This window comes from Rousettus aegyptiacus, unplaced genomic scaffold, assembly GCF_014176215.1.
Source record: "Rousettus aegyptiacus isolate mRouAeg1 unplaced genomic scaffold, mRouAeg1.p scaffold_m13_p_1, whole genome shotgun sequence".
Lineage (NCBI taxonomy): Eukaryota > Metazoa > Chordata > Mammalia > Chiroptera > Pteropodidae > Rousettus > Rousettus aegyptiacus.
The window spans coordinates 53280931-53304439 of record NW_023416284.1 but is presented as its reverse complement, the minus strand read 5'-3'; the positions used below and the strand labels follow the sequence as shown (position 1 = coordinate 53304439).

The window sequence follows — 23509 nt, the reverse complement described above, 5'->3', positions numbered from 1 at the left end:
TAACCCAGGCATATTCTCTTGGTCATGGCAGAGGAGCAAGTTGTTTTCAAGTCTGCATATGTCCAAAGCAATATTGCATTGGCCAAAGCAAGTTACATGATGGAACTCAGAATCCGGGTGCAGGTGGGGGAAGATAGATTTTACTTTTAATGAGAGGAACTGCAAGTCACATGGCAAAAAGTATAGATACAGATGTAAACAATTAAGGATATTAATGCAATCTATAATCAAATTGCTTATATTTGATTACTGGCTCTGCCATTTAGCTGTGTGACCTTGCAAGTTCTGTGACCTCAGTTTCCTCATCTGCTGAATGAGTACCTCCTTGGGTTCTGAAACCAAATGCTTTAAAGATACAAAGTACATAGTAAATGCATAGTATAATAACTTGCCCTGCCAGATGCACACTCCTACAGTGCTTTTCCTGAGTCACCAGTGGCAGTAAGTCCAGGATACCAGTTCATCCCCCTTTATCGCTCAAAGTGCTAAGCAGACAATTACTTCAATAATTCATGGCTGAAGTGTATATGTTTGGCAAAATTAGAGGCATAATTACTTATGATAGCAACTATTCAGGTGTAGGTTAGACAAGCCTTTTGGGTTTAAGTTCCTTCAATTCTCTCACCCGTGTGAACTTCTGCTCCGTGACCTATGGATGCTGAAGTGGGAGACTAAAGTGGGAGCAGGTGTAGTTCTCCCAACAGTAAAGTCAAGATTGTCAGGTTGAAGACTATCTTTTGTAGCCTAACAAGTCACCTCAAAACTTACTGGCTTAAAACAAGGATTTATTTTTCACAATTCTGTGTGATCTGGGTAGTTCTGCTTCATGCTGAGAGTCACTCATGAGGCTGCACTAAGCTGGCAGACAGGCTATATTGTAAAGTCCAAGAAGGCAACGGGTTTGGTGCTATTGGCTGAGATGATACATTTATCTCCATCAAATTCTCTATTGGATCTCAGCCTCCAGGGCCTCTCCATGTGGCTTCTCTCTCTAGAAGGATAGCCTGACCTCTGTACTGTATGCAGCTGGGTTTCAAGAGGGTAAAAGAAAATGCTGCAGGCATTTAATGGGTTAGGACTGGAACTGGCATCTTGTCATTTCTGCCATGTTCTATTGGGAGGGAACTATGTGAGGGCTTAAACATAGAGAGGCATAGTTCATTGGGAGACCCCTATATAACCATCTATCAAATTTGACCAGCCTGGTAAACCAAGGGAAAAGAAGCTGGGGGGTGGTAGGGGGTCACATAATATTTGGTTGCCCCATTTTTAATGATACAAGGATTGATTAATGAGTTCAGATGGTGAGAACTTAATCTTTTCATTATAAAGTAACTGGGAGGGAGGTTTAGCTTAGCTTTTTCACAGCTCACTAATGGTGAGGTTGTCCATGGAACTATCAACCCAAAGTAAGTACCTATCTCTATCAGTATGTGTTAGGCTTTATTTTCCTGCATGCACAACATAGTTCTATGATGTGTTTTAAGAATATTTTTTGAACACTGCTTTGTGCTTGACAGGTCTGGGGATATAGCAATGAACAAAATTCAAACGTCCCTGCCTCTAAGGATATCACTTCTTGGTGGCAGGTGACCAACACATAAGGTCTGGAACTAACAACCATCACAAGGAAATACAAGCTGGTAAAGAGAGTAAGAGCGGGGGTGCAAGTGTAGCCTTGTGGATAGAGTGGTGGTCTGGGAAGTCTCAGATGTTGACCTTTGAGAAAGGATTTGAACTGCCCATTGAACGTTGACGAATTAAAAAGAAATCTGGAGGAAATGTTCTAGCAGAGGGAACAGCAAATGCAAAGTCCTGAAGTGGACTGAGCCTGCGTATTGTAGGAACAGGCGGAAAGCCAGAGGGGTGAGCGAGGGGGCCGGGCTGTGCTGTTGGAGAGAGGTAGGCAGAAGCACATATAATATATATATATATATGCAGATGTTTTCCTAGCCTAAGACTGCTTAGGGAGCTAGGATGTACAGCTCTCTCAAGAGGCCACAAAGGGCAGATGAAGCGGATTTCCAACAAAAGGGATACTGGGACACCTTTCCTCCAAGGGTAGGACCAAGTTAAGACTATCGCACGGGATGGACTGGGCCCAGCCTTCAGAAGACCAACCCTCGCCTGGGGGTAAAGGCGGACCGCTGGGGCGGACCTTGGCGGCCCCGGGCCTGCCGGCGCTGCACCGGCCGCGGATGCCAGCAGGCGGTGTAGTGAGCGCGCCAGCAGCCGCCGCCGCCCGCCCGTCCCAGCGAGGAGGAGAAAGGAGGGGACCGGAAGGAGCCGCTGGTGCTGCGGGAAGTGGCAGGAGCGGGAGGCGGGGACCCACCTGGAAGCGCCGCGGCGCCGCTGTTGAGCTTCCTGTGGCTGCGGCGGCCACCCGAGCAAGTACTGTGGCGGGGGCGGAGAGCGGCCACGGCGGCGGCACTTCCCCGAGTGGCCCGCGGCGGTCGGCGCCACAAGAAAGGTGAGCAGGCGCTCAGGGCACGTGGTCAGGGCCAGACTCTGAAGAGGGAGAAGGCAAGAGGAGGAGGGAACCCGGATCAGTTTGGAACCCGGATTCGGAGCCGAGTCCTGAGAGGGGGTGGGCTGGAGGCGGCGGCTGCAGCGGCGACGGCGAAGCCCCCACGTGGGGCGGGGGTGCGCGCGCACGTGTGCGCGGTCGAGAAGGGGCGGGAGGGCTCTTAGGAGGGCAACGGGCGCGCACTCGTTCACTAGCGGCCCACGTGATGGGCACGCCGTCTCCCACGTGACAAGGAGGCTGGTTGAGGCTGAGCGATACAGTGTCTGTATTATAACCGTGGTCATCGGAGATTTTAAGAGTTGTTTGCCACTTCTTTTTTCTAGTAGAGGAAATAAGACGAGGAATGTAAGGCGGAGGAGATTTCCTGCTCTTTATTACATGTTTTTCAGTCATTTAATTAAGCACTTTTTAAGTACCGAACTCCGGCTTTTTCTCTACCGCCATGTTGTTTCTAGGGGGAACTCGCGAGATGCTAGTGGGTTGTGTCGCGAGATCGCTCGAGTCTCGCGGGACCTTGTTGGCAGAGCAGTTGTCCTGGATGGCGGAGCCTTGGGTTCCGGGGGCCTGGGACCCGCAACTCTTTCTACCAGGCAAGTTGTTAGGGAGGGGCCGGGGGCGAGTGCCTCTTGGTGCCGGGAGACGTGCTGTATCAGTTTCCTCTAATCCTGAAGGGAATACTTTGACCCCATTGAAGCGACACGGTCTTCCTCCCCACCCCCCGCGGGCGCTCCGCCACCTGCAGTCTGCATCCCTCAGCCCGGGCACCTTCTGTAATAGTTCCACCCCTGTCCCAACTCACTGGAAGTCTGGATCCGTGCTCGCGCAGACGTGACGATGCCATTGGATACCGTTCCTCTTACTTTCAAACGTTCTTGTCAGTTTCCCCCTTGTTGCCATTTTCTAAAGAATTTCAGACCTGTTAACCATTCTGTTGCTGTTTCTGCTGCAGTACCTTTCTTTACTGACCATTCTCAGACGCTTAAAACAGTGCCTTCCATTCTCTCTGGATATCATTTACTCCCATTTATTTGGCCGATGATAATTTCCTCATCACTCTAACTTTGTATTTACAATAACTTTTGGCAGTATTTGGAAGGACCTCTTATGTCTCTGACAGTACTTGATGTCAGAATAAAATTGTTTTCGTTTTTGTACGTACCTATTAACTCAATTATCGATAAGCTTTTGATTACTATTGTGTTTCGAGGTTGCCATCTTTGATGTTCAGTGATGGTGGTTTTAGGTTACATATTTAAGGTAGTGGAATGTTTTAAGTCAGATTTTAAATTTTAAATTAAACTTCTATTCATAAACTTTGACATCAGAGTTTGAGTTCAGTTTTCCTTAATTCCATCAAATTAATTTTTCTCGAACCCTAACGTCTTATCAAAAATTTGCAGTAGACAAAAATATTCTTGAGCACTGTTTGGATTTTTTTAGTATTCCTCGTGAGGAGTTAATCACTAAACTAAATAGATAACTAGGTAACCCAGTCAATTTTATTTTAAATCATAAAAGTTATTTGTCTCTACACTTAATACAGAGTAGTATAAATAAAGTAAAAGGCTGCCTCTTACTTTACCAAGTTGCCTTCCTCAGTCTTAAGTCTCTGTGACCACGCTTAGTGGTAGCTATGTATTATTTCAGATATTTTCTATGTATTTTTTTTTTTTAATGAGAAGGAAGTAGAGGAATGTTGTTTTAAGATACACTGTCACAACATTAACAATTAGTAAAATTTTTCCAACTCATTTTAATTTTTATTTCGTGGTGCATGCCTATTGTCTTGACTCATGCATTCTTGCTTTAAATTTTTTTATTTGTGCAGATGTTTTGGGTGGTATAGTTTTTGAAAATTTCTTGAGTAATAGCACTTATTTTTGCACTAGAGATTTAGTATGCTGGTAGCTTTGTATAAAAATAAAGTTTATGTAACAATTTAAAGATCTATTTGATAACTTTAGTTTTATATTTTTATGTTTAATATTACATATTCACACTCATTTTCATGTTTATATTTTTAAACTTATATATTCTAAATTTTAAGCCAGGTATGTGTATAGGAGTTTTTCCAGAAGTTTAAAAAGTTATCAGCTCAATGAAAGTAATAGTTCTGACCATGCACTCTAGTGAGCTCAGTTGGAGAGTGGTTGATATATTAATAGTATAAACATACGTATACTCAAAAGTTGCTAAACAGCATTTCGTGATCGTTGTTTTTGTATTTTTCCTCCCAAACCTATCAGCATTATTTATCTGACCTGTCACATTAAAACAAAGCAAAACAAAACAAAACACTTTTTAGGCAGTGCGGTTTTCCATTGTAATAGGTCAATTAGGAATGTTGGGGGATAAATTTATAGTTGAGAGATTTGATAGGGGAAAGAGGAAAAGGAGACATGTATATAGGTTGATACTGAAATGGAATTGGAGAAATTATGGACAAAAGGGTGGTAAGTTGACAGAGCCATGGGTCAGAAGAATAGGCAGGCTCATGATGGTTGGAGGGCATGAGTTGACCAGAATTTAGGATTAGTGTTTGAGGCAATTTTTTTCTGTTAAATAATTTTCTTTTAGACAGTTTTTAATCTTATCCTCAAATTACTTGATATCACCTGTCATAAAAAGTCAGCAACCGAAGGTGATATTTAATTAAAATTATACTTAGGTATAGCCCTCTTGTTAAATAACATTTGAGTACATTTTAATTATTTTTAGAAGTAGGAAATTGTGAAAATGACAATGAATTCAATGAAGTCATTGTTCTATAATGGCCTTTGCAAAGGTATTTACAAAATTTTGCTTGGTAATATGGCCTTTTGTAGTTCATGTGTGCATCTGATCCTTGCAATAATATGTGTTCCTTTTACAGCTTTGTTTATAAACTTTTTGGTAGCAGATTTTGGGAATTACCAGTCTGTAAAAGACTCTATAATAAAGACTAGTACAGACTAAATTATGTAAAGTATAGGTTAGCTATATACTGAGAAAATCCAAGGAAGAAGAGAAATGTATCTTATATGATTTGAATTTGCTTGAGTAAAACTTGACCAAGAAATTTTATTTTCCTTTTTCTTTATTATTACTGTCATAGAAGTGGTCTGTGAGAACTTATGAGCTTCTGTAATCAGAGAAAATGAGTAACAGTGGTAATATATTGATTTGTCCTTGCATTTTTTCTTAAAGTCTAACAGGATCCTAATTTCCATAGACCTGTAACTTTGTAAATGATACAGTGTAATATCTAGGTTACATATTAATTATATCAAGAATATAAATTTTATTTCTTACCTTTTCTTGAATCAGTGTCCTCCTAGAGGAATTTCAGTAAATTGCTTGCCCAGAAATTTCAATGAGAGTACATTTCAGGTACTTTTTTTTTTTTTAAATCTAATTTCATATGAAAACTTAGTCTGGATTTAACTGCAAAGAATATCTGCCAGAATTTTTGATTTTTAATGTAGTATTTAATACAGATAAGGTACACTCTGTGGTATAAATTTTTGTAGTTAATACTGCGATAACCACTAATTAAATTTTTAAAGATCATATTCTAAAAAACACTATTAGTTAATATTTTGCAATGTCCTAAGTCTTAACTTACAAAACTATGGAATATGGCCTTTCATTTTATTTGAATTTTTCCTCACCTCCTTCTGTTTTTTCCTTTTTAGCTGTTCTTTCTCATTTATGTAGGTAATTTTTGTCTTGTCAGAGACAAGTGACTTGAGTAACTTTCCCTGAGATTATCAAACTACTAGATATTCAATTCTTTTATTATTGTTTTTGGAACTACAGTATATTTATAAGTTAGTAATTCAGTGACTTTTTGAGTGTTAGCTATGTCAGCTACCTAAAACGTAATTCATAGGGTTGGGCATTGGAGTTAGGCAAATGTAAAGGAAGAAGAGCTATTAAAAAGCAGATAGGACTGTAGAAATTAATAATGTTGAGAGGTCATTACATAGAGACAGTGTTATAATCGTTAACTTCTTAGGGATTCACAGTATTATAAAGAAGTATATGGTACAATGATGACCTTAATTACAGATAAATATTTATTCTATGTACTGTGTTTGAGGAAGTAAGAAGTTGGTATCTTTTAAAAATATTATGAGTAAATGTTTTTAAAACCTTGCTTATGCTTTTTAGTTTTCTAGAAAACTCATTCACACAACTTTGATAACAAAAATGATGCCGTTGTATATAGAATTTATTTTATTGCCTTTATTTTTGTATTTAATATTTTAAGGGATTACCTCCGAAATAAGTCTCTATTACATATAATATTTGATAGTAATAATTAACCAGTTGTCTAAAAGAGTATAGAACATTTGTTGATGGGCAAATTTTCAGAGGATATAATTAGAATTAGTAAATGTCCTGTCTGTGTGATTTGGTTTTATAGTTTTAAACCTTGATATGGAGTCTCCATCCTTAGCACACTGAGTGTCCTGAGATGAGAAATATTTCATATTGTAGTGGATTTTCTTTGTTGCTTTGCTTGCTGCTGTAGTCTCTCTTAGTATGTTAATTTAAACCTCCTGTTTCCTTATGTGGTAGATAGTATTTGATTTAGGTTTAAAGTATGTATGCATGTGTTTTAATGATTTAATGGCTGGCTTGAGGATTTTAAATCATTGGAATTACTTATATTAACATTTTGATATATTTCTTCTATTTTAAATATGTATCTTGTTACATACTTGCAGATAAAAACAAATTTAATTTCATGTCCAGTTTTTAAAGCTAATGTTAGGTAACATTTCCCATTCTCATAATGAGTCTTCATAACCATCATTATTAGTAGTTGTATGATGTTCCATGTATAGTTATATCATTCCCCTATTCTAACTTTTTGCATATATAACAATGTAAAGAACATATACATATTTCTTGTACATATATATAGTATTATCATTTAGTGTGTTGCCAGAAATGATTTTTAGGCTCTTAAAACACATTGTCACAATATTTATCATAAGTATCAATTTATATTCATGTCATAGTGGCTGTTGCTCTATATATCTCAACATTAAATATTGATAAAACTTAATAAGGTGTAAATCATTTTATACCACTTACTGCTTTTTTTTCTTAGATTACTACAGAGGTGAAACATTATGCTTAATAGATGTATTTCTTTTGTGAATTTTTAAGATAAACAGTTTTAAAATTAATGTAAACAAATCTTTTGACCTAATTTTGTACCACTCCTGATCTTATGAAATTCCCCTTTCTCCAGAAATGTAATAAATAAACAATACTGATTTAATACTTAATACTGTTTCTTTAGTTTTTCTCTAAGTTAAATTCAAATAAATTTTTACCTCATTTGGTATTGGTGTAAAGTGAGAATCTAAATGTGTTCCTCCAAAGTGGTAATTGTCTTAACTCTTTATTAAATAAGCCTTTATTTTCCCACTGTTTTGTTTCAGTTTTACATTCTCAATGTTTATATTTGATATTGTTTATTTTTATTCTAAACTTAAAAATATTAGTATTGTTTTTTAGATGATTCTTTGACATGTTTAATATTGTTTACACTGGTCTCTATTGTGTTTGTTTTCTGATTGATTTTTAAGAGCACTTTCTAAGTTGAGGATAATAAAACTCATCCTGTGCAAAACAATGTTTTATAATTTCTTTTCTTGTCAGCCAAAATTTGAAATATTCCTTTTCTGTACCCCAGAATCTAGTAAGATTAAATGAAGCAACTTCTCCTTTGAACGGACAAAATATGAAACTAAGAGCATAGTACCAGAGGCTATAAAGAGAAAACTTCTTTGGTAGATTTTGTAAAATTGGAGAAATAAACTTCTAACATTAACAATTTAGGATGTGTGTTTATGGTGTTTCCTTTATTAATGTAGTAATATACAGCTTGACATCATGTGTCTCTAATAAGTTTAATGAAAAGTGGTAATTGGTAGTTTAGGTCTCATGTTACAGAATCACAATACCTTTCTTCAGCTGTTAAGAACAACATGGCGATGTGCTGCATTTACTAAAATTTAGTGATGAATGACCTAAGAAATTCCACGTGGGCATTAATTGGGGGGCATCCATGCTAAGCAGAGCATTTTCAGTATTGAAAGTTCTTATTGTTTAGGAAGATGGGGTTTTTTTTCCTTTATCAAATAATTATTAATCATTTAAAAAAGTGAGAGATTTGTATTTATTTACATTTTAAAATTGTGATGGCTCCAACGCTGTTATTTTATTAAATAATGACTTTAACATTTTCTGCTATTTACAGATTAGTGTAATTACATTAATGCTCAGAAGAAACACCAGATTAACTGAGTGTGAAACCTTAATAAATATTTGAAAAGATGTGTGTCCTGTGCTTGGGGAAAATATAAAGGGAATTGCAGATGAATAACTTAATCTGATGAAATTTCCTTCTACCTTGGTTTGAGGTGAGATTTAAAGGGATTGTAACATAATTTATATTTATTATTTCTATAAGAATTCTGTTACCCCATTAGGGATGAGTGGATTTGAGAAATGGCACTGAAGTGGTCTAGGAAATAACAGTTGCTAATTGTATTCTAACACTTATTTACCTTCCTAACTAGTTTTTTTCCTCCTTCTTCTTTTAATTGGTCAGACGTTTAAGGAAAACAGATCTTGCAGTTTGTATGTAGTTCCTTATTGGAAAGCAGATTTATGTGTTTCATAAAGTTAAATAATGCTTTATTTTGTTTAGCTGTTATTATAGAGGTAGATACCAAGATTTTTTCCTCCTGAAAAAGGTGTGTTTGTGAGCTTTATCTACCGATAACCTTTGAGGAGCTTTGTAATACTTCTCTATATTAACTATCCACTTCCCACCCCAAACTTGTAATTCTTAATCCTGTCTCCACTAAATATAAATTTTTAATGTTTTTGTGGTAATATGTTTCATTTCCTGAGGGAAAAATTATCTTCCCCGTCCTCCCTGGTTTTTGAAAAAATGTAAATATGATTAAAATAATACAGAAAGTTCCCATAAGTGTACCCTTCGGTGAATTTTCACAGTGTGAACACACCTGTGTAATCATTAGTAAGAAGCAAGAGAACATTATCAAAACCCCAGAAACTGTCTTGCCCTATTTTGGTCATTAAGTCCTCCCCGCCCCCTCCCCCCGCCCCCCATTCCCACCCCATGGAAAACCATTATTTTGATGTCTAGTGCCACAGAGTAATTTTGTCTGCTTTTGAACTTTTAATTTCTTTTATAGCATAATTGCATCTTTATCCTGTTTTGATAAGAATAATCTGAGAAATCCTAGACCTCAGTCGAATACCTGGAGATCTCAGCAATTTGACTTGGATACTCTCATGGCATTCATAGTTTTCAAGAACTACAGAGAAGAGGACATCAAAGAAAAGCCTTTGTTTTCAACTTGTATAGTGGACCTGTTTGTGTTTTAATGTTTTTTGGGCAAACGGGATACTTTTAATTGCTGTCACTGACGATCTGCAAGAGCACCTCAGCTTTTATTTTATTTTTCCACTTTAAAATTTTGTTTTCAGTACTCTAGTACAGCATTCCTGACTAGCTAATGGCTTTTTGGACTTTTATTCTATGAGTTGGCAGCTTTCTTTTCATTCTTTGAATTCCTTTCAAGCTGTGATTCCCATTCTAATTTTTATGACAGACACCCTCTGGTATTCTCTATTATTTCAAAGAATGTTGTAAGTGCTCCTCCCCTCCAAGAAAAAAGTCCCAATTTAAGTTTAAGCCATGTTACTTTTAAGACATTTATTTTATTTTTATGAACAGTATAGCATTGTGGTATACAGATTATAAAATCAAAATGGAGGCTACTAAAAAATTGAGCATCAGCTAAGAGCTTTACCCAGTTAGTATTTCAGGCTCATGTAAGTGTAATTGCAACTTTCTTATCAGAAATTCTCCCTATTTATTTTCTTTTCTGCCCCCCCCGTTACACTTTCTTAATTTTAAAGAAAGGCATAGTGAAAGATTTATTACTGAGTTCACGCACATAATTTTTCTTTCATATAAGTCCTGTGGTTAGCCTCGAAGATACACATTATTTCCTTTGTAAATAAATTTTGGTTACTGTCATTATTTGGGCCAGAATATCGTAAATGACTTGTAGCTTTTGAAATTAGCTATGTTGTTGAAGAATAAGTTAAGATGAACACATACCTACATTTCAGACTAGTGATCTTTTATTTGCAGAGCTTTTGTAGAAATTAAAAATGCAAAGTTTTATGTCGGAAAAAAGTTATTTTTTGTATTTTGCCTGGAGATTTTAAGTGTTGGACTGTGGGGGAACAGCATGTTATAGTAGAACATTATCTCATGAAGAATGAAGGAAAGAATAATTGACTTATGTAATGGTTACCACTAAATTTGAATAAATGCTATTGTTAACTTGGCTGATCAGTCAGAACATTTTCCAGTTTGACTTAAGCCACATATGTAGGTAGAGCCTTTTTTTTCTAAGTTAGCAGAATTTCACCCAGGAAATTCAGATTCATTTGTAACTATAAGGCAGTAATTCTCAAACTTTAGAATGCATGGTAATCACCTTGAAGGTTTGTTTATTTTGTTTTTAAAAAAATAATAGATGGCTGGGCCCCACTATTATCAGGACCATTTATGTACATTATATGTGTCTTTTTTGTTCCTACCGCACAATAGTATATAGTCTAAGGAACTTTTTGTATCATGTTTTATTTACAGTAACATTTGAATTTTCTTCCAGATCTTACATTCAAGGACTGTTTTTGCTAGAATATTATTTTAGACACAAAAACAGAACTGGAAGTAGCTATAATTTTAATATTTTAGTCTTTAAAAATAGAAATCTCTTAAGTTTATCGAGGTGTTATTTATCAAAATTGTTTTGTTCCCTCAGACATTTTGTTTTTGTGTGTAATTTTAGTAAGGCACTTCTTACTAAAGGCACTTAGTAAGGCACTTCTTACTTATCTGTTCCAGATAAAATTTTGCATGTTGGTGTCATATTTTTAAGGACTGTATTTGTTTATAAAAGAGTGCCACAATGTAGTTCTTTACCTGGATCCCTGGTGTGCTAAAATTACACTTTGGAGTTCTATTCAAGTAAGACATGGCAGATTTGCAGAATAGGTCTAAATGCTGGTGTTAATTTAAAAGTGGTAATATAAGGAAAGAGCATTCTGGTCACCTTATTAATTAGATTTTTTGGGAGCATTTCTGAGTCCTATTCTTTTTAAGTGTATAAGTCAATGATTTTTAGTAATTCTAGAGTGTTGTGCAACCATCCCCAGAGTCCAGTTTTGGAATATATCTGTCAGTCCAAAAAGATTTTATTTTGTCCATTTTAAGTCATCTCATCTTCAGTCTATTATAGGGTTTTTTTTTTTTTTTAATGAGCTGGTGTATTTAGAAGTCTTTTAGTATAGTACCGTGCTACAGCTTAGTAGTAAAAACCTGCTTATAAACCTTAATTCACAAAGCTTTTTAAAAACTTCCTTTAAGAAACTGAAAAAAATATATAGTTATTCTAGCTTTTATTTCTGTCCACTCAGAGTAGTTTATACCTGATTGGTAGGTTTAAAGTGATACGAATGGTAGTGTTTAGGCCTGGGAAACATTCTTTCATTTACTGATTGGCTGCTTATAATCTAATGTATGAAGAGGAAATGAGAACATACTTAAGAGTAAGTTACTATCTCTGGTTCCATGATGATAGTGACAACTGTAGAGGTCTTGTTTGGTGGTCGCTTGGTTTCTGGAAAACTACTGTGTTTCTGTTATCTTGATTTCAGTAACTCACAAGATGATTCTTTTTTAAAGCTTTTTCTCCACATGGCATATTTTAGGAATTTTGAGGATAAATAGCACAGCACGCTGAATTAGGTAGTTCAGCTTCCTGACTTTTTATGTCTGTCTAACCCTGGGTTTTATGGTTGAATAAAAGGCTCTTTTAACATAAAAAATATCTGAGGAATATGTTTTTGGTTTTGATTAGTGGATTAATATACTAATAATAAAGATTACTAGAGCTTTTGATAAAGGCTCTGCTAGCAGTTTAATACTTGAAGAGAATTGCTGGTGTGAAATTGATTCTGAGCAGTGAGGCACATGGAGTTAACCATTACTGATTATCTCTTTTGAGCAAACAGACCCATTTTGTAGTCAGTGCTTTTTGTTGTAGTGAAAAAACATCACTTTGGAATCAGATAGACCCAGATTTAATAAATCCTAGCTCTATCATTTATGAGCAAAATATCTCTAAGCCTTTATTTTCCTCATTATAAATGATACAGTACTTTCTGTTTGTGTATAGAGTATATAAAGTACTTGATGTAAAAAAGGTGCTCAGTAAATGCTATTTGTTATTTTGTTGGTGTGGAAATGGAGGCTCAGAGAAGTTTGTTAACACTGCTAGTGACAAAATATCTGACTCCAAAGCCCATGCTTTTCTAAAACCCTATTCTTTGCTTCCCAGGTAGAAATGGAAATCGTGGGATTCAAAAGATAGTGACTTTGTCACCCTGGATTTCACATTAGGTAGAAATTCATAGAAAAGCTGGTTTCAAAAAGTGCAAAAAGGATTGGTATAAACAGTAAATATTGGTAGAAGGCTCTTAAAAATGAAACTCGATATTAAAATTACAAAAAATTTCCATTGAGGAGAAAGAAATATATGAGTCATCTGAAGAAATTATGACTTCCACATGTCACTTCTAATAAATTTAAAAAGACATATGAAGAATACCCATATAAGTAATGGTACATAAAGTAATGGTTAATACAAAAAAAGCCACGTCAGTAAGAATGTGGGAGGCTAGAGCTCTGAATGAGTTAAAGTTTGTAAAAAGAACAAAAACAAAAACTTAAGGACAACCTAAGGGGCTAGTTTTAACTAAATTCAAAGCAAGATCAGTAAAGATGATAAAATGAGAACTACTCATCCTCAAATCCTATATATATTTTTTTAGATCTAAGAGAACAATTTTCATAACTGGAAGGGAGACAGCCCTGTTTAAAGGGGGAAATTCTATTCCATGATGTGTGGTACTTGAAAAATAGCATTTACTTTCATTAAATAAAATTAGATCTGTAGTTCTAATGTTAGAGCAGTGAAGCTTCATTGTTTCTTGTGTCTGTGGCTTCTTTTGGGTGTAGAAAAGACCATTTATAATTTTTGGTAAAATAATATTGAATAATTAAATTTTAAAAGTTGTTTTTAAGTTTAGCTTGTACATATTCTATTCATCTAATAAGTTTGATATAAACTGAGAATAATTTTATTTTTCTGGGTGGAGTAGGGGAATGGCACTTTGATTAATATATTTTAGTAATTCTAGTTGAATAGATTAAATCTCCCTTAAAATGCCTTTCCCAGAAAAAATGGCTTCTGTACTTGTTTTCTTTTCCTGTAATACTCTTCTTACATACTGGGATAGCTTGCTCTGTTACTTCTCAGTTTCAAATGTTATCTAATCTAGAGAGATTTTCCTTGGTGCAGGTGTTTCCAAGGGGCATCATTAATGTAGACTTCTGTGTGAATGCTGCTCACTGGTGTGACCCTCATTATCCCATCTAAAAGAGTACCTTTTTCCTTCACCTACCCCGGTTTATTTTTCTTCATAGTAATTATCGTACCTGATATTTATTGTTTTTCTCTTCTTATTCAAATGTAAGATCCATGAAGTTTGAAATTATGTTTTGTTCACCGATTTAGTTCTCAGAGCCTGGAATGATGCTTAGGTCCTGGTGGATGCTCAGGGATTTTGTTCAGTGAGTTTACACTGTAATGTACTTGGAACAATATTGGGCAACAGGGAAATGCACTTTGAATGTTAACTGTTAGTATTACTACTGCTGCTTAACTTATTTGCAGTCTTTATATTTATACATTGAATATACCAGATCTTGTTTTTTAGCACTTCATATGCCTTCTGGAGTAAACGTGAAATTTCAGTGAGCAGGACTTTCCCAAATACTTAAAACTCTTAAAGTTAATAAATGAAGTTTGTAAATATGGTGAGTCCCAAATTCTCTTAAACATTTCAATATTGCTAATTAACCAAACCAAATACTCATACCTTTAAAGTCACAAGTCTGAAGTCAGTTACTATCTTAAATTTAGAATCATAAGACTGTCAGTTTCTATAATGTTAAAATTCTCCTAAATATGAGTCAAGAAAAAATATATATAGTTTTAAACTTAGAAATATAAATATCAGTTTGTTATGCTTAATTTCACTATTCTAATTCATTTCGATGGCCGGGCAGTCATGTAAGGAAAGTATTTTTGTTGTCTCAAGTTGAAATTTCTGCGACACAGTTTATGACCACAGATTAGCTACTGTTCCTTGACAGGCTGATTATCAGCCTGACATTGGCCTTGGAAGCTGCCTTTGTCTAGGTAGTTTTTCTCATGCCACAAATGAACACATTGAACCTTTAACAAAAATCGTCCCTGTGATGACAGTGGAATTCCAAGACAGTGCCCTTTGATTTCTTCTGAATTCAAGGTTAAAGCCTTTTGTAAATACTTTGTAACAGCTTTTTTACTCCATTCCCTGATCAAGTTCTGTAAACCCCACACAGATTGCTTCACCACTTGATTGGATTCCAAGAATTCCTTTTCTTCTACCTGACTAATGCCACAGGTTTTAAATGACATTTAAATAACAAAGAAACTGAGAGGTGTTGATAGCTTTCGGTGTTGATAGCTTTTGTTAGTTTGTGGTGCTCAAAGTATTCCAGAAGATCAGAAACAGATATTAAGTCTTATGTTTAAAATAAATTAGTTTTGGAAATCATTTTCCATTTTTGTAGCTGAGGAAGAGAAATAAATACAGGGTAGCTCATCAGCATTAAGAACATTACAGTAATAGGTGTAAAAAACCTTTGTTAAATAGTGTTATATAAATAACTCTACAAAGAGATCAGTGCCAAACTTATCATGATGTGCCTAAAAAGGCTATTTTGTCCTTGTCCACTTTAATATGTTTATCAATACTTTGGTTAAGTATACAGTTGTTCTTACAGAATTTCTGAACAGCTCAGCTGGCAAAGATAGATGACTAAAGTAACCTTTGAAAATTTTGCCGGAAACCACAGACCAGGAGCCTATAATGTAAGTTACTTAAAAGTGAGGAGTTAAAGTATGGAATTCCATTAAAATTCTGTTCAGTTCACCAATTCAAAGTTATCTCTACTAAGAATAAAATCGAATTGTACTGTTCCTTCAAGGAGCCTATAATCAAGTAGGAAATGTAGACAGATGAAGCTATACACTGTAAATTTTATGATAAAAGAATGAACCATTATGGGGGCAAGAGAGGGAACAGTTCTAATGGGTCATTGAATTGGGCTTTGAGGAAGAAGAGTTATCCAGGAATTGAAGATAGGGGGAAGTCATTGTGCCTTCCCCCCCCCCCCCAATCAGGAACCGAAAAATCAGAATCAAGGCTGTGTGTATTAAGAGCTATGTTTGTGAGCAAATAAAGAATAGATTGGAATGGGAGACTAGTTAGGCTATTATTCTTGTCTGACGGGGGTGATGATGACCTGAACTGGAGCAATAAAAATAAGATAGAAAGAGTAGGCAGTTTCTTTCAAGACATTATAGAAGTAGAATAAATAGAGTTTACTGATGGCATATTGATGGGAAAAGGAAAGAGTTAAGATGTCTCAAAAGTTTTTTAGTGTGTGTGGTTAGATATTTGACATTGTTGACCACAGGGAGGAGATAGATAATCTGGTTGGAAGTAGGAAGAAAATGACAAGGGATTTGTATTTTTTAAATACAAGGTACTTTTGGGACATCTAGAGTGAGAGCTCAGAATATCGTAGTCTGAAGCTTGGGATGGAGCTTGGGGCTAGACATAAAACTGTTTATAGGTTAAAATTATCTGACAGAGTTATACTGATTTTGTTTATGAAGAGCGGATTTGAAAGGGACATATACATTTTGGGAGGAAGCAGGAAGAATCACAATTCATGACAAAAATGGAGGGAAAGAGACTTGGAAAATTTATCTTAGAAGTAGGAAGAAAACAAGAAAGAAATGGAAGTCAAAGATGGGAGTTTCGAAGAAAGGAGGGATTTTAAATGGTGGGGGGACTGAGAAGAGGAATCTTTAATTTGAGGGAATAGCTAGCTAGATTTCATAGAGACTTAGGGATTTGATTTTGCACACTCTCAGAGATCCAACCCTATGAGTTGCTTAAAAAAGAAAAAAACAAAACGAAACAAAGGAAGTAATAGGCTGCATTAAGAAGATTCTGCCCCTAATAAGAAATATAATATGTATTTCATATTGGTTAGAACACATTTACAAAGTTGTCCTTTCTTCTGGAAGCTGCATTTTAAGAACAGTAAATAAAGAATTGGCGTGTCGAGATGAGGGTAACCAAATGATGAAGTGCCTGAGAACCATTGAAGGACTTGAGAGTGCTTACCGTAGAGAAGGAATAACTAGGTAGGAATGAGTGAAGAATGGGAGGGGTCAGCTATTTTCAGGTAACGAAAGATGGTAATGAATAGTTTCATAGAGCAGAACTACTCCAGGTATACTGTCAAAATTTTACTTAAGAACTAGGATAGTCTCTTAAATATTAAATTATAGTTACAATGATCAAAATCAGAAAATTTGCCAATAGTGTTATATCTAATTTATAGTCCATAACAAATATTGCAAATCATCCTAATAATTATTACTTTCATAGCTTTGTAAAATCAAGTATCACATATTGTATTTAAGTATCTTGTCTTCCTAGTCTCTTTTAATTTGGAACTGTTCCAGTTTCTTGACCTTGACATTTTTGAAGAATTTAGGCCAGTTATTTTGTTGAATGTACCTCAATTTGTGTTTCTGATGTTACCTTTTGGTTAGATTCAGGCTATATACAGTTGACTTTTGAACAGTATAGGTGGTAGGGATACCCTCTCCCCCGACAAAGTCAAAAATCCACCTATAACTTGTGACTCCCCTAGAACTTAACTACTAGTAGCTTATTATTAACCAGAAGCCTTACCAATAATAATACTCAATTAGCACATATTTTGTAGATATGTATTATATACTGTGTTCTTATAATAAAATAAACCAGAGGGGGAAAATGTTATTAAGAAAATCGTAAGAAAGACAAAACACATTTACTGTATTGAAAAAAAATCCACACATAAGTGGACCTGCACAAATTCAAACTCATGTTGTTCAGAGGTCAACTGTATACTGATACCCTTCATTCCAATCACTGCAGTATATATTCAGATTTCTCACCTGTCTGTATTTGTAAACTCCATTCTCCTCCAATAATGGCAATTTAACTGTATTTTGCCTTGTGCTTACAATTTGAATTGCTTAAAAACGGAGACAGGGTGTCCTGTGAGTTTAGACATTCCACTGAATTGACAAAAGGACACTAACTAACATTCCATAGTCATCTCATTTTATTCATAAGGTAATTTTTGAGATTGGTATGTTTTTACCTTTTACCGAAGAGAAAAGTAGTTAATTTCTCCTCTGAGTAGTTGTAGTTTGTTACCAAATATCTTAATTGCAAAGTCCATATTCATTTTTCCTCTGTGATGGGGCAACTAAGTCAGAAAAGCTATTAGGGTATATCTTTATGGCTAGATAACATCTGAGGTTTCTTTCAGAATAATGGAAATTATTTTGCATGTGTGCCATTGTTAACTATATGACTTTTCTGGGTGATGTTTATGAAGGGAAGCCACTGATGTGTTTTTGAGTTAAAACAACTAAAGCGCAATTTAATGATGGCAAATTAGGGTAACACATGCTCTTAGAATATGTGTGGGACTTGGGTTCTTGAATTTTCCCAGAAAAGTTTTTATAAATGAAAAATATGTGTTTATATTCTGTCTTCATAAATGTATGGTTCCTGTTAGATCAGCTATTTCTAGTTATAAATTGGAAGAAATGCAGATCAGCTGAGAATGATAGAAAACTTGGATGTGGTCACAATAATAGTATTTAGGGCAGGGACATAATATAAGAATTGGACTATAACATAATGGTATAAAAGTAATTGTGGCCTGACTGTCTCACTTAAGAGGCATTATCCTTACCTGCTAGAAAACTAAATGTACCTTTTTACTTTTTAGTACTATTGATCCCTATTGGTATACCTTTACTACAAATTTATCTTTCTGGCTTCTTATATATAGTACTATTAGTTCCAAATTTAATTGACATTTTCAAAACCTTTTTATTGAGGTATAGCATACTTATATGTAAACCATATCATCATTAAGTATATAGCTCAGTGAATTTTCAGAAACTGAACACTCCCCAGGTAACCAGCAATTAGATCTAGAAAGAACATTAGCAGGATTTCCTTCTAATCACTTTCTATTTTCTCATCCCAAGGATGACCTTTATCTTGACTTCTGACAGTATGGATTTGTTTTCTCTGATTTTGAATTTTATGTAAATGACATCATGTAGTATTGATTTTTGAAAGATTTTAAACCTAAATATTTTTACTAATGAAATTATAGAAACATAAAAGTTTTATTCTTTTGCTTCTAGGGAAAAGATATTTTTATTTTTATGGTTAAAGATGTGAGTCTGCACTGATTTTCACATTGATGTGTAGAAATTTCCATAGGTATATATAATGAAATTGATGTTGACATGTCCAGGGAAACAAACAGAAATTACACTGATTTATTTCTTCTGGATAAAGATAAAACTTTTTTTTTTTTATAGTGAAAAATGAAATCATCAAAAGAAGTTAGGATATAAAACAGGAATTAATTTGGAATATCCAACTTGGGTATTTTCTATAAGATTTTAATGATGTTATCTTCTGATGAACATAGTGATTAGGAAGAGGGGTATTATGGTAGAAAAAATTTTAAAAAGATAGAGGACTTTAATGATTGGTGTTTGAAATTAAAACTCTGAAAATAGATAAGACAGGGTAGCATAAAACTTTTTTCTAGTAGGGAAGCTTGATGATACTTCACTTTACACCTTTTTCTCTTTTTCCTTTTCTGATATCCTGTGTTCTTTGGTAAATAATGTTTTGCACTCTGGGGTTTCTTGCTCTGGAAACTGGGCCATGCTCTTAAACCAGTGGATTGAAGTGGCATTTGGCAATGGTTCCTGAAGGATATGTTTAATCTGAAGTTCTGATAACCAGGTATTTGACATTTGGGTCCTGTATGTTTTTTTGAAAAGTGTTGCTACCTCAACATCAAATTACTCTGGTTTTTCAAATAAGAAAATTTTCCTTAGGCAAATTGAAGTGCCTCAGAATCAGCATTTATAACCTTCTGTAGCCTCGAACAGACTCACTATGTCTTGTTAGGGTTTCTAGCAAGTGTCTCTTTTAACCTTTGATATCTGCTCTATTTATGACATGCCATCTTCAGTTTTTTGTTGGTTTATTTTTTTAATGTGCAGGAATTAATGAAAAAAAAAAATCTGAGGTTTTTCCTATTCCTACACCTCCAGTCATGCTTTCTTTGAAAGGAGGTTTTTTCTTGTTTTAAATCAGAATACGCAATTAAACTTTTTCATTTAAAAAGTTGATTAGATTTATTAGAGAAAAAATTAAATGAAATAATAACTAGTTAACCTAGGTATTAAGTTGTTTCATTAGTAACATTAAAACACTTAAAACTACATTGAGTGATAGCAAATTAGTAAAGTATATTATAAGCTTTCCTTTCTATGTAAAGTATGCTTCATAAGCATTCTTAGTGCACTTTTTTGCAGTCACTTTAAAATAAATTTAGCATTTTCGTTAACAAATACAGCTTTATCTTAAAAGCAACTTGACATCTGTCAAGGGCCTAACGAATTCATATCCTACGACCCAGTATGTCTGTTTTAAAGAAGTAATCAGGCATGCAAACATACAGTATATAAAGATGTTCATCAAAGTGTTATTTTTAATCACTCGTAAAATATCAGAAGTAGCCTAAACATCCAAACAGAGCGGATACTGTTAAATTAGGGACAAGTAAGGTTTTTGTATAGCCACCAACAATTTAAAGATTTTAACAATGTGACATGTTAAGTATGTATGGAGGGGAAGCAAGATACAAAATTAAGTATGTGTATGTGAATTTTGATTTAAAAAATGCACAGAGAAATAAAGATGGAAGGAAATGTACCACTATATTGTGGTTGTTGAAATAGTTTAAGCAATATTTGTATTTTATATTAAAGATGTGTCTAATAATGATTGTATAATAATTATTGACTGAAATACATATTGGCCATCAAGTTCTAGACTAGGCTCTGGATTATAAAAGTATAGAAAACAGATAATGTTTTTCCAGTGGAGCTTATATTCAAGTTGTGGGAGACAGCAAGCAAATAAGTGGTTGAACTTTTTCAATTGCTGTTATTTGACCATTTTTGACCTAAAAAACTGGCAAATTTATAAGGTTTAATCTAATATTTATGTCAGGTGGTGATAAGCGCTGTGGAAAACACTGAAAGTAGGGTAGAGCAGATAGAGATTGTGGTTGCATGGAGGTGGAAAGTGGCTATCAGGGAATATATGTAGGTGGTTAGGAAAGCCGGATATGGTGATATCTGAGCAGAGGACTGAAAGAAGTGAGGGAGCTAACTAGAAAGTATTCCACAGAGATGATACAGTATATTGAAGTCCTGAAGCATTGCAATTGTGTCTTGCATTATGCTTGTGAAGAATGCTTTAATATGGTTTTGTGATGTCGTGTATCATGTGTTCTAAATATGATAGCTTAAGCCATGATAGCTTAAGACAACAATATTAGGACATTAAATTTTCCTAGGCAGAAGAATAGAATTAAGATATGATTATCTTCTGGTTTTTTACATATGTGTATTTTCTGGATAACCTTTTCTCTTAAAAGATTTGTTTTCTATCATACTCCGCATTTTCAAAGATTTTGTTTACTAAACAAATTGTGTTAATACTTCTGATCAGCACTGAGACAACTAACATTCCTGTATAACTTTCTAGTCAAGAAGCATAGGTAGAACTAATAATAACAATGTAAATACAGTCAATTTTTCTCATTCGTGGGTCCCAACTTACAAACTCAACCGACTTGCTAGAATTATTTGTAACCCCCAAATAAATACTCCTGGAGCTTTCATGGTCATTCACAGACATGTACAAAGTGGTGAAAATTTGAGTTGCCCAAGACATATGTTCCCATCTGAGGTTGAACAAGGTCATGCCCTGCCTTATTTTAGCAATAATATTGTAAGCAGTGTTCTTTTCATAGTCTACTCAGGGCCATGTTTTTTGCATTTTGTATTTTTTGGGGGTGAGATTTTGCTGTTTTAAATGACCCCCAAGTGTAGTGCTCAAGCGCTGTCTAGTGTTCCTAAGTGCAATAAGGTCTTGATGTATCTTATGGAGAAAATACATACGTTTGATGAGTTTCTTTCAAGTATGAGTTATAGCGCTGTAAGCAGTGAGTTCAGTGTTAATAAATGAACAATATATATTAAATAAGGTGTCTTTAAGCAGAAACACACATAAAACAAGGTTATTTACTGATAGTCTGATGAAGATGTGACCAGAGGCTTATAGGAACTTAACCTTGCATTTCCCTTAGGAGAAATCCTTTGATATTGGCTAATTCATTGTTTGTGGCAACTTTGTAGAACTTAACTACTGCAAATAACAAGAATTATGCTATGTAATAATTAATTATGGCAGTTGTAGGTTTTCGAAATATTGAAACTAGCTTGGAAGCTCCTTAACCTCCACTATAGAATCTTATCGGCGGTGGAGCATCCACTTAGAGGTGGATTAGTAATAAGCTGGTGAAAATTTTTTGTCCTGAGAAAGAATGGCAGTGAAAATGCAAGAACTTAAAGAAATTGCTATTGACCTTGTAAGAGTCAAGGTCTTTGCATTGTGATATTCAGCCCTTGACATTGTTTTAAAAAAATATTTCTGGTTGAAAACTGTCCAGAAAGAGGAATGGTAAAATATCCTTACTATGAATCTTTACCTTGGTTTGACTTTTCCTACTCTTAACTGTTCTTGATTGTATGTTGGCCAAAATCATTGAGAATTTTTAGGAAAGATGGAGCATGGGTTTTAGAAAGGGTTAAGTAATCAATTATTACCTGTGACTGGCTTTTAAAGAAACTGCCATTAAATAACACCCTTAAAGTTAAAAAACACTGAATAAAATTAAAGGAAATTTAGCCTTTTCTCTAAATTTAACTAATTGACAAATTCTTAACCACTCTAAATATGACATTGCAGAGTTTGAATTTAAAATCATTATGAATGTAACCTTGTTAATATTTTAAAGCCAGCACTTAAAAATCATAATTATTTGTAAGCATTTTAAAAGTGCTATATACAGTTAGGCAGCTCCGAAAAATAGTTTTAGTGAGGAAAACTGCAAGTTAATAAAAAAGCATTTATAAAAATTGAAGCTTGCTGTCTTTACATCACACATTTCACATAGGCCTTGCTGAATTATTAATACTTAAGTTGCAAATGTCCATTAAAGATGAATGATTGTGCAGAGCTGAGATCATGTCTTAATGATGGTAAGTGCATTGTACAAAACATGTACTTAATTAATGTATCTTCAAATGAATTAGTTTTCCTAGTCCAAGTATCATTTCTCAGCTAGCCTATTCCAGGAAAAACCTAGTTAGTCTGGACCTCAGAATGATATATAGATACTTTCTCGTCCCATTTCTTGTAAGTCATCAGTCAACTAAAGGACTTTTTTTGACTTAAGAAATTGAAGAGTTCGAGTTGTTTATCTGGCTTCAGGTAGAACTAAATCAAAGTGTTAAATGATGTTCTTTTAGGGCTCTGTTTTTGTTGCTTGTCACTGAAAGTTGCAGCCATTATTTTTTGCTACTCGAGAGAGAATCTTGTCTATTAGATTGTCTTATTAGCCATATAACAGATCTCAATGAGGGACTGTGATTGGTGCTGTTTGTGTCATATGCCATGTGCATGTGTGTATGTGTGTGTACACATATATGTGTACATGTTGATTTG

At 34.7% G+C, this 23509-nt stretch overlaps 1 protein-coding gene across 8 annotated transcripts in view; it reads left to right on the top strand.

The window, feature by feature from the left end:
- The first annotated feature begins 2075 nt into the window (after positions 1 to 2075).
- The window catches only part of ZZZ3 (zinc finger ZZ-type containing 3), an 84506-nt gene continuing 63072 nt past the window's right edge, over positions 2076 to 23509 (top strand). For 3 of the 8 annotated variants that reach the window (XM_036235354.1, XM_036235349.1, XM_016151040.2), the window contains exon 1: positions 2331 to 2470. Coding sequence is in view for 1 of the 8 variants with exons in the window: in XM_036235359.1 (XP_036091252.1) it covers positions 2091 to 2470 (380 nt within the window). In the remaining 7 variants the exon portion in view is untranslated. Of the gene's footprint in view, positions 2471 to 2714; positions 3118 to 8814; positions 8950 to 23509 lie in introns of those variants that run through there. The other 5 variants (XM_036235359.1, XM_016151043.2, XM_036235352.1 and 2 more) reach the window with 5 other exon arrangements.